The sequence below is a fragment of the Pongo abelii genome, chromosome 9 (genome assembly GCF_028885655.2).
Source record: "Pongo abelii isolate AG06213 chromosome 9, NHGRI_mPonAbe1-v2.0_pri, whole genome shotgun sequence".
Lineage (NCBI taxonomy): Eukaryota > Metazoa > Chordata > Mammalia > Primates > Hominidae > Pongo > Pongo abelii.
Genome location: NC_071994.2, coordinates 85058353 through 85070379, shown reverse-complemented (window position 1 = coordinate 85070379; position 12027 = coordinate 85058353). Strand labels below are relative to the sequence as shown.

Genomic DNA, 12027 nt, shown 5'->3' with positions numbered 1-12027 from the left:
TCTTAGTACAATACAGTTTTTCCATTGATATCATTTATGAAACATTTATTACAGGGATGGAGAAGGTAACATCTCAGTAAATGGTACTACTCACTAACCAGTAACTCAGGCCAGATACCTAGGAGTCATTTGTCATTCCTCCCTTTCCTTCATATCCCACATCACACTCATCAGAAGGTACTTGAATCTACTTCCTACCTAGAAACCATCATTCACTTTTCCCTCATATATTCTGCCATCATCTTAATCCAAACCACCATTATCTCCTGTTTATGGTGCTGGATTAACCTCCTAACCATGATCCGGTCTCTGCCCATCTTTCCAGACTCATCTCATACAACTGTCCTTTCTGAATATATTCCAGCAATACTGGTCTTTCCTTAGATTCTTGAACATTAACATGTCAAGCTCTTTCCTGCCTCAGGACGTTTGCACAACCTGTTCACTCTGTTTAGAATGTTTTTCTTTCCCTCTTTTGCATGGTTAGATCACGCTCATCTTTTAGGCATCAGTATCAACTCCTTGGAAAGGTCTTCTTAGACCAGTCTAATTAACATCGTTTCCTTGTAAATTCTCCTTACTTCCATCCATAAAAGATAAGTTCCATTAGAACAGGAATCTACCTTGTTCATCATTGGATCTCAGTACCTAGCAGTTCTTGGCACAGACGAAAGAAGCACTTAACTATCTGCAGAATAAACAAATAATTACTTGGTGCTCTGTGATCCAGTCTTGTGGGGTCAGGAAAGGGTTTCTGATTTAAAAGGCTTTGCAAACTGAGTAAGAATTAGCCAGGTCAGGGACAGGGTCAGAAGACGGTTTGGGGTGAGAAGGAGGATAGTGCACTTCAGGAACACAAAAGACATTCTATATGGCTGGAGCGGTGGAAAACCACTAGGGCTGAAGAGCCAGGCAAAAGTCAGACAGGAAAGAGTCTGTAAGTCATGTTAAAGAGTCTTGGCTTAAACCTGAGGGCAAATAGGAGCGACTGAAAGGTTTTCAATGGGGAGTGCCTCGGTCAAATATGAACTTTATCAGCCCAGCAATGTGGAGACTGGACTGGAAGGTAGCAAGATTGAAAGCAGGAGAACCAGCTGGGGCGGGGGGAAGGGGGGTTACTGTCACAGCTATGTAGCAGTCATAGGGTCGAACCAAAATAATGTCAGTAAAAAACGGAGACAAGTGAACAGATCTGAGATATTCAAGAGGTTGGTAGGGACTGGCTGGATGTGAAAAGGAAGAAAACTTTCAAGCTCTGGTTTAAGCACATGGGTCAGTTAAAGTATGTTTCTTCTAAGCCATCATAGCATTTTGGAAGATCCCCTTTCAGCACGTACTACTCTGCACAGTGGCTCGCTGAATACATATTTGCACATTACAGAAGCAAGAGTCGCGCCTTTTCCTCTCTATTTCCGATTCTAAAAGCTCACTCCGAGTCTAGCTCGATGGCACTGTAAGTGTTCAATAAGCGTTCGTTAGGTGATTGCAAAAGCACTGAGTCTAAAATAACTGACGTTTATATTCTTTTACTTACCCTCATGGCTGCCCGTTTACAGAGAACCACTTGTGAAAAAACAAGCGCCGGGCTCTGGGTGGGTCTCATTCATAATGAAGTTAAGAGCCTCCTTGGGAGTCTCCGGCCCTTGGGCTTCCCGAGAACCCCTTTACCCAGCTCACCTGGGGGAGAAGACCAGGAGCGGGCCCAGGCGACGCACAGTGACTCAGACCTGCCGGACTCAGTAGCTCGCCGGCAGCCTTCCAATCGAATCTCCCGCGTCCTTTTCCGCCGGAAGTAACGCTTTGGCAGGGATTACTCAGAGCCAATCAGAAGAAGGCGCCGCAGAGGGTGGAGCTTAGCGAAGAACTCCTACAAGCATCTGGGAACGACCATTTTCGTCAAACTGCGGGTAGAGTCTTTCTCTCCGACAGGTGGATCAGTAGTACAGTCCGTAAAGTTGGTTTTGGAGCGGCGCTGAGCCTCCTGGGCGTAGGGATCCCCGGAAAGTGTGGAGCGAGCTGCAGCGCTCTGGAGTCTGGCGGGGTGATTGAAAGAGGGAATGGAAGCCGGATGAAGAGGGTTGAGGGAGCTTTGGAAGCCAGACCCGGCGCTGTCCTAGGGGCTAGCACTACCCACGGGCGGAGGGAGGAAGGGGGCGGTGGCAGGAGGCAGGAGGGAGGTGGAGCGCGGAGTGGTTTTTCCGGTGCCGAAGAAAGCGGGCGTTATCTGAAAGAAGGGACCGGGACCTGGCGGGATTTAGGGGCGATGTGGACCCAGGGCGACCTGTGTAATGGATGGGTTGTGCGAGCAACACAGTTTTGGGGTGACCCAAGAACAGAGTATCATAGGGAGTGGTTAGGCTCCATGATGGAGGTGGGTGCAAGGAGCACAGTCTTTGGAGCTGGACCCAGCGGTCTGCGACGACGTGTTCCGCTCACTGCTGAGTGATCTAGTGCAAGTTCCCGCACCTCTCTGAGCCTCAGTTTCCACATCTATAGATGGGAATAACAATCATATACGACGCACAAGATTGCTGTACGATTGAGTTAGAGGAGATGATGCCTGTGCCTCCCTGCCTCGTGATACACTGGCCTGTAGTGAACCTTCAATAAATTGTCATGGTAGCTGTTATTGCCATTATGTAGGATTTGCGGAAGGCAGGAGGTGTCGCAATGGAATTGAGGCGGCCAGGGCAGGGTTTGGCGGTGATGATAATGGTAGGGATATTGGGTGACCTGAAGGACAGGTGGGCTTCAGGGGCGCTATAGATAAAGCATGGCGCTACAGCGATGAGGTAGGAAGAGGCCCTAGCATGATAAGGGCAGACTTGGGGTGTGACCGCAATGAAGGTGAGTGCTAAGGAGCAGATGGCACGAGATGAAAGTGGAGTGGAGGCGGTGTCCTCGGGGATGGGGGCGGAGTGGCTGTGGTGACCTGGCTTGGGCGGCGTCTCTGAGGAGCTGGCTGGCTTTGGGTTTCCCCCGGGAGGAGCTGTTTTGCGGCGGGCGGAGCTGCAGGCTGGGCAGGGCTTAGCCTGTGCGTTTCTGCTGGCCTCCTTTTCGCCCTCCCACCCGCACTGCAGTCTCCAGCCTGAGCCATGGGCCGCCGAGCCCTCCTGCTCCTGCTTCTGTCTTTTCTGGCGCCCTGGACCACCATAGCCCTCCGGCCGGCATTAAGGGCCCTCGGCAGCCTACACTTGCCAACCAACCCCACATCCCTCCCGGCTGTAGCCAAGAACTATTCGGTTCTCTACTTCCAACAGAAGGTAAGGGGGAGCGGGGGCTTCGCCGTCCCAGGCCCAACCGCCGGGAACCCTGACCCTCAGAGCCTGGGCAACGGAGCCCACCTCGAAATTCACACCCCTTGATGCCTAGGATCTGTTCGGTTTTTGGCTCACATCTTCCAGAAGGTGGTCTCAAATCCCAGTTCTGTTTAATTTTCTCCTCCCATTACCAATAATTTGGTAGTAGTTTTGGCTCCATACTCTTGATTCAGGCTTTTCTGTAATTGGACACGACAGTCACTTCAACTCCCCCTGCTCCCAGAGGGTGCCCCAATCCGAACTCCCTTGAACTTCCCTCAAATTTAAATTATTAAATGCCAGCTCTGGTACCTAGTCTGCGGTGATAGTCATCCTTTGCCCCAAGGCAGCCCTAAATACAAATTCTAATATCTTTATCTATTAGATAATATTGGATAGTTATCCATCCTAAAAGCCAGCCTCTCATAAGGGGTCAGCTCAGAGCTGATTTTGTAGCCTTATTATTAAGAATTGTTGACAGTCCCTATTCCCCATAAGAGTGAATGTATGTAGCCTATGCTTGTAAAAGGAGTTGTAGGAGTTTGTGGTGGGGGTGGGGATTAGCCTTTCTATGGTCTGTAACGTCAAATTAGAGGTTTTTAGGCTTGATGCCTTTGCGCTTGGCTGCAGCATGAGGCATTCCCCCCACAGGTCTTGATGGAAAAGTACATCCTCTGTGAAATGACAAGGAATCCTTACAGTTCAGCATTTCTGAAAGCCTGTGTAAAAATAGGAAAAGATTTGGAAAAGGTTGGGATTAGAAAGTATGCAAGGGTCTGAAGCTTGGCTTTAGGAGTCAAATAGAACTGGATTCCACCCTGCTAGCTCTGTGACCTTGGGCAGGTTACAGTACTTCTGTGAGCCTAGTTCCTTGATCTCTTGGGGTTTGTGGTGACGGTTAAATGAGAGCAGATAACGTGTTCTTAGCAGAGTATCTGGCGTCAAGTAGGCACTCATATAATATGTGGTTATAGACCTATGTGAAATTTTGTTGTTGTTGATTGTGTAGAGACAAGGCTCACTATGTTGCCCAGGCTAGTCTTGAACTTGTGGGCTCAATAATCCTGCATCAGCCTCCCAAAGTGTTGGGATTACAGGCGTGAGCCACTGAGCCCAGCCGTTGTGTGAATTTTAAGTGGGAATTTGTGGTAGAAGGATGTCATACATTTCCAGAATAACTTAGAAATGATTTTAAAAATTTTTTATTTTTAAAAATAGAGATGGGATTTGTCATGTTGCCTAGGCTGGTCTTGAACTCCTGGGCTCAAGCGATGCCCCTGCCTTGGCCTCCCAAAGGGCTGGGATTGCAGGCGTGTGCCACTGCATCCAGCCAAGAAACAATTTTTAACCCAGACATTTGAGTTCAAGTTTATGAGGAAGAGAAAACATTTTAATTTTAGCAGGGGTATCAGGAAATAGTCTTTTTTCTCAGGCAACTCCCTTAAATTAATTCTCTAGGGCATAATTCCCTCATTTGTAAATTAGGAGGGTTGGGACAAGGACCAATGTGTTTTACACTTTACTGAGGAAAATTAAGGGCTCTTTGGGGAGCTGTTTCAGAGGGAAAGTGGATGAAGACTGAATTGGAGGCCAAATTAGGTGCTATAGTACCCTCTCTTGGATCTCTTTCAGCTTTTGTCTGTTTTATATGCTGGGATTTTATATACAACCATTTGCAGAACTCAACTGCTAAAGTAAAACGGGGAGGACTATTGGAATGGAAGATCTCTAAAATCCCATTGGGATTGATGAAAAAGAGAACTATCTGCAGAAAAGAAGAGAGTGAAAGAATGAAAGGGTGGAAGGGAACAAATGATTTGTTAGTACCTTAGTTCCTAATTTATGTTCCTTTATTGTAGATTCCTTTCTTGGCCACTGCACTCCTTAGAAATATAATTCAACACTGTTTCTTTTTCCATTTTTGGTGATATGCAAAGTCCAGCTTTACTCAGCCACATTTTGTCCACTGGCTTATATTTAATTTATATTTTAGGATCCAGATTCCACGTATGTATTTATTACCATAATAATAATTTTTCTTCTGTCAATTCCAATTGAGTTTTATTTCATTTTCTGAGGAAAACTTTTACATATGTATTTATTGCATAATTATAATTATACTAGTTGCCAATTTCTGAACCATTATACTAGTTGCCAATTTCTGAACCAAATTCTGAATTTCTGAATAATTTCTGAATTATACTGGTTGCCAAATTCTGATTTTTAGTTGGGACTATGTGTAAACTCAACTTTAATTTTTTTAGTTAGAGCACATGAAATACTTCAGTGCCTTCTAATAATAAACTTATTATTAAAATGTAAGGCTTAGTTTTTATTCAAGGTTTAATTTTTATTAAACTTTATAATGATTTACCTGTGGTTATATCTGCCCCAGTGACCAAGCTGGACCCAGCTGTCCTTCTATGTATATAAAGGTTGTGGTTTTATGGAGTGTTCTCTAAAAAGGCTTAGCCCATGGCCTTATCCCTCCCCTGCTTAGAAATTCTTCATAACTCTGATTGCAGGATAAAGGCCAAACACCTTGGCATGGGAATCCATTGTTCCTTACTATGTAACCCTAGCTAGTCGTTCCAACTTTATATTCTGCCATAATCCCCCATCCCAGGTCCCACTTTTAGCAACCTAACAGACTCAAGTGACTTTTACTTTGTCAGAAATTCTGTCTGGAATACCATCCCCCTTCTCCACTATTTAAACTCATACTTCTATTCCAGCAGAAATGTCTCACCTCTTCTGTGAATCTTTGACTTCTTTAAGGCAATTTAGTTGGTCTTTTTTCATCCTGCACATTTACTATATTGTATGTGTCCCTCCAGCTAGTTAGCACTCTGCAATACCTAGAAAAGCCTATGAAAAAGTATAAAGCACAAAATAAAAGTTGTTGAGAGAGTGAATGCATGATTATCCAAAAAGAACGTAAACATAACAAAGGCTACCATCATTTAATTGTCACAAATCGTTTTTTATTTTTCTTTTTATCTTTTACTTTAATTCTTTACTAATTATTTTTTCCACCTTTTTCAAAGTCTTCAAATATTGATTTAGGTAGGAATATTTGATTTCTTTTACCTGAAATAACTGAATTAGGAGACCAGAGAAAGGATAGTACATCACTTGGGCACATCGAGGCTCTGGGTACATGTGTAGTATGTGTGGTATCAGTATCATAAAGGGCTCTCTGGAATGTGTGGCTTGTGGTTACAATGTTGCATGCTTATTACCTTGTACCTCCCACCTGAGCCCCTCAGGCTAGAATGTGAGTCCTGAATCACACATTTTAGTGTGTGTTATAGTGAAGAGGGAGAATCGGTCCTGTCAGGCCATCATTTTTCTCAGTGGTAAAATTGGGAGCAATATCTATTGTATTAGGGTGTGCGTCTGTGTGTTTCTCTCTCTACAAGAGAGATTTTTATTAAGGAATTGGCTCATTCAATTGTGGAGGCTTAGTAAGTCCAAAATCTTCAGGGTAGGTTGGAGGCTGGAAACCCAGGGAAGAGTTGCAGTTTGGGTGCACAGGCATTCTGCTGGCAGAATTTCTTCTTGCTTAGGGGAAGTCAGTCTTTTTTTTTTTTTTTTTTTTTTTTTTGAGTTGGAGTCTCGCTCTGTTGCCCAGGCTGGGGTGCAGTGGCGAGATCTTGGCTCACTGCAACCTCTGCCTCCCAGGTTCAAGTGATTCCCCTGCCTTAGCCTGCCGAGTAGCTAGGATTACAGGTGCCCGCCACCACGCCTGGCTAATTTTTGCAGTTTTAAAAATACAGACAGGGTTTTACCATGTTGGCCAGGCTGGTCTTGAATTCCTGACCTCAAGTGATCCACCCGCCTCGGCCTCCCAAAGTGAGGGGAAGTAAAACTTTGTTCTATTAAGGCCTTAAACTGATTAGATAAGGCCCACCCAAATTATGGAGGGTAAAGTCCACTGATTTAAAGTCTGCTGATTTAAATGTTAATCTCATCCAAAAAATACCTTCACAAAAACATCTAGAATGATATTTGACCAAATAGCCGGGCACCATGGCCTATAAAGTTGGCATATAAAATTAATCATCACATCCACCAAGGTTGTTGTCAGAGTTCAGTATGGTAACAAATGAAAGCCACATGGATGGTGCATAGAACATGGTAGGAATTTAAACAACTTAATGGAACAAGTGCTAGTTCCTTCACAACTCTGTCCGGAAAATTCACTCTCATCCAAATGCATGACAATAGTGGTAATGCCTCTTCTGAAAATTTAGTACGCAGCTATTCCTATTTAACTGCTGATCATTGTTTCTGTTAGAAGTCTGTGTTGTGGCCCAGCATTGAGCTCATGGTCACTGACTCCTGCAGCTCCTTCCTCATCTGCTGTGAGGGGATCACATCAGTGGGCTAAGCTATTTAAATTTATGTACATCCTTTATAGTTCCGCTTTCAATTCCTGTTCTAGGTTCCCCTTTCCCACTTTTGTCACAGTGGCCCTGATGTCTAGTAAAATGTTATGTCTAGCTATGTTAGGCACCTTGTAGGGCAAGTTGATAAAGATCTTTCTCCTCCTCGTTTAAATTTTTCTTCCCCTTTCTCCTCTTCTTATCTGTTCATCTATTGATGGCCTTCCCCTTAGGCCTGGAGTGTCCTGTCAGAAATATTGTGTGAATTCAGAACTGATTTATGTGTTTGGTGACACAGAATCATTTTTACAAGGGGCCTTAGAGATCATGTAGCCTTCTCCTTAGATAGAATGGATTGAACTTGATCTAAATTATAGAGGGTCAGAAACTTGATACAGCTTGAACAGGAGGGTGGTTAAAAGCACAGCTTTTGGTGCTGGGTGTGGTGGCTCACACCTGTAATCCTAGCATTTTGAGAGGCTAGGAGGATCACTTGAGGCCAGGAGCTAGAGACCAGGTTGGGCAACATAGTGAGACCCTGTCTGTACAAAAAAATAAAAAACAACTACAACAAAACCCAAAGCATATCATTTAGAGGCAAACAGGTTTGAGAACAAGTTCTGTTTCTGCCACTACCTGAGTAAGTTACTCAGAGGCAGCCCCTATTTTCATAATCAGCAAAATGGAGATAATTATATTACCTATCCCATAAGTTTGTTGTAAAAAGAGGTGGTATGTGTAAAGTGCATATTTAGCGCAGTGCATAACACTTAGTAAACAATAAATGATAAACATTATTTTTATCTTGCAGTTTCCTAATGTGCATGGCTTTAATTAACCCCTTCACTTTTTTAAAATCAGTAGGATTAAAATAATCAATACTTTAATAGTCTTGTGGCCTAGGAATTAACCTTTTTTCTTGCTTAAAATCATTATTTTCACACAAGATTCTGTACATAAAAAGAAGCATATGAAACTGTTTCTATTTTTCTTTCTATGCTAAGTGTTGATAAAGTGTTGGGGGGAAATATGGTAATGAATTTACCCTTTTAGGTTTTTGGAAGTACCTTCTTCTCTTGATAACAATAGTAAATCTAACACTGTCTTTCTGATAGCTGAGTTTTAAATTTCTTACTAGCTAATTCTAAAATCTAATTTCAATAAAAATTAACTTTAGGTTTTTCACTGTCTTGTTTATATTCCTCTGTCAGCATATTGCAGGAACTTTGTGCTTTAGAGAATTTAGACTTTTAAAACATTTTCAAAGTTTGGGTTCTAGGATCAGCCCTGCCACTAACTCACATCATACTCTTGGGCAAGTTGCCTAACCCTCTAGATCTCATTGTACTAATTTGTAAGATAAATGGATTGGATCTGCTGATCTCTGATATACCTATAATTCTGTTCACTGAGTGCCTCCTGTTTATAGGGCACTGCATTAGGAACAGTGGAAATGTGGGTACAAGTTTTGTTTTTTGCCATAACATTAATTGCCTTTGGTGAATTGGACCTAAACAACTTTACTATCTTGACTTTGAATAAGACACAGACCCATAACATATAAAGTGTTTTTAAATTAAAAAGTAATCACCTCTTCAATTGATACACTATTTATAATATTGCATAGTTGATCTATATTATAATAAAACATTGTGTTTTATGATTTTAAAGTTTGCTTGGTTGTGGGTCTATTGGAGAAGAAAGGAGAATCATAGGTAAGGAGAATACCTTGATGGTAGATCTTATTTGTCTTCATTCCTAGTGCCTTGGATGGTACTTCTTTTTATTTTTTTATGTGGTTCTGACAGGATATGGTACTTCTTAATAAAGATATTATGAATTGAAAAAATTGACCATAAATTAAAATGAATAAGGAGCAAGAGATGAAAGTAAAATTACATATGTAGTGTAAATGTGTCTAATGCATTATTAATGATAGTAATTTACTACCATTTATTGAAAGCTTTAAATACCCTAAATATTACCCTAAGTACTTAATAGACATTCACTTATTTAATCCCTATTACTGTTCTGTGAGGTAGATGCTATTATTCCATTTTGTAGGCAAGAGAACTATCCTTTTTGTTTGTTTGTTTTTAGACAGGATCTTGCTCTGTCACTCAGGCTGGAGTGCAGCCATGTGATCATAGCTCACTACAGCCTTGAACCTCTGGGCTCAAGTGATCCTCCCACCTCAGCATCCCGGGTAGCTGGGACTACAGGTGTACACTACAATGCCTGGCTAATTTTTTAATCTTTTTGTAGAGATGGGATCTCGTTATGTTGCCCAGGCTGGTCTTGAACTCTTGTCCTCAAGCAATCCTCTTACCTTGGTCTCCCAAAGTGCTAGGATTACAGGCAGGAGCCATCAGACTCGGTGAGCAAGAGAGCTATCATATAGAGAGGTTAAATTATTATACTGAGCTATACTGCTTATCTGTACCATTTTGTTTTTCTGAAATTAAACTCTGATGAATTTCTAGTTCTGAAATGAATGTCGTTATCTTGCTTGTATTATCCAGGATAGGTTAGGTTTTGCTGCTATGGTAAAATTTATGAATTTCGGTCACTTAACCTAACAAAATGTATGACCCTTACTGTCATAAACTTCCAATTGGATGAGCAGGGGGCTGTGCTCCTGCTTTCACTCAGAGACTAAGTGGCTGATCAGGGTTTCCTTTTTAGCATATGCTTTCATGAACACTTAGCAGTGGAAAAAGAACATGGAAGATCTCATATAAATGCTCCAAAATGGAAATTACTTATGTCACTTCTTCTCACAATTCCTTGGCTAGAACTGGTTAAATGACTGTACCCACTCAAGGGTAGGAAGACAAAAAGTATTGGCTTTGTAGTGCCTAGATGAGAGACAGCACTAATGACTACCATACTCAGTCACTTACCCACCCACCTACCTACCTACTCAGTGCTGATCCGGTGTCTTTCATATGTCAGGCCCTGGGCTAGGTCTTGGCCAGGCAGAGATGACTATATCCTGAAGGAGTTCAAATTGTACTTGTTGACCATTCCAATTGCGTATACTCAAACTTATATCTAAACAACATGGAAAACACTGAAAATTTTATGTCTTGGCATTCATCTGACTCCAACACAGATTGCTTCAAGAAATAGCCCTGAAGTGAGGTGAATTTTTAAAATGTATTCTTGCTTCACTTGTCATCATTGTAATAGTTTACTGACCTGTTGTGTATGTACATTAAAGCACATGATAAAAAGGAACTTATTTATTGATACCATCATTCACTAATTAAAAATAATTGTTTTGCCTATCTTTATTATAATAAAAGAAACAAAATTGATATATAGGTTTTTTGTAATCTTAAGTGTGCTTTGGTTAAGTGTTGAGTAATTGTTAATTAAAAAGACTAATTCTGTATTGAAAATTTTTATTATCTGTTTAACAATATGTATGTAATGGGATAATTTATAAAAATATTTTTTTCTTTCTGGTTCACAATTTAAAAAACCCTAGGTATTGTTTATGAGAAGTGAATGAATGAACATTTATTGATTATATACTCTGAGCTCAATATTATGCTAAACTCTTTTACATATCTTTTTAATTATTATTAATATAATCGCTTTTTGAAATAGATGGTTTAATTGAAGCTCATAGAGGTTAAATGTCTTAAGCTATTAAAGGACAATATTGTGAGTCACGTTTTTATCTGTTTCAGGATCTATGATCTTTTATTGACATCATGATGCCTGTGTAATCTAAGCAGTAGTAACAAAACTGATGTCTCTGTGTCCACTTATTAGTTCCTATTCAGCCTTTACAACAATCCTGTGAGGTACATATCCTCACTAGTAGATTCACTTCTAAAAGTGAAGTGAAGTTCAGAAATATCAAAGGAAGAAACATCCAAAATATCCCATTTGTAAATATCCTGTTTTCTCAGTCCCAAAGTGTAAATAACTTGTGGTAGGTCTATAAAATGGAATGTTGTTAGCCCAAAAAATTATGGTCTTAAAGTATTCTGACAATCTGATAAAATGTTTATGCATTAATAATAAATGAAAAAAGCAAAATAGAAAATGAATGTTCAATTTGTGTCTAAATTCATTTACCTAATTTTTTATTAGGTGCCTGCTATATTCGAGGCACTGGGGAAAGAGCATTCTAGGCATGGGGAAAAACATTCTAGGCACAGGGAATGTCTAGGCAGGGAAGGTCAAGTGCAAAAACCCTGAGGTAGGTGTGCGCCCAGTGGGAGGAACTGTAGGGAGGATGGTATGTCTGGAGAGACATGCCCAAGGGAGAGAGTAATGAGAGGAGGACAGAAAGGAGGTTCAGGGAGCCAGATAATGCGGGGACA

The 12027-nt window shown here is 41.4% G+C and overlaps 2 protein-coding genes across 11 annotated transcripts in view; one reads left to right on the top strand and one right to left on the bottom strand.

Moving 5' to 3' along the window:
- Positions 1–1948, bottom strand: part of DDIAS (DNA damage induced apoptosis suppressor) — a 75702-nt gene extending 73754 nt beyond the window's left edge. For 3 of the 5 annotated variants that reach the window (XM_063711317.1, XM_054524868.1, XM_009246885.2), the window contains exon 1: positions 1678–1948. The gene's annotated coding sequence lies outside the window, so the exon portion shown is untranslated. Of the gene's footprint in view, positions 1–1534 lie in introns of all 5 variants that reach the window. The other 2 variants (XM_024255069.3, XM_009246886.1) reach the window with 2 other exon arrangements.
- Positions 1812–12027, top strand: part of PRCP (prolylcarboxypeptidase) — a 75256-nt gene continuing 65040 nt past the window's right edge. Inside the window, exons 1-2 of one of the 6 annotated variants that reach the window (XM_063727882.1) lie at positions 2421–2847; positions 3081–3263. In XM_063727882.1, coding sequence (XP_063583952.1) covers positions 3096–3263 — 168 coding nt within the window. In that variant the 5' untranslated portion in view covers positions 2421–2847; positions 3081–3095. 6 annotated transcript variants of the gene reach the window in all.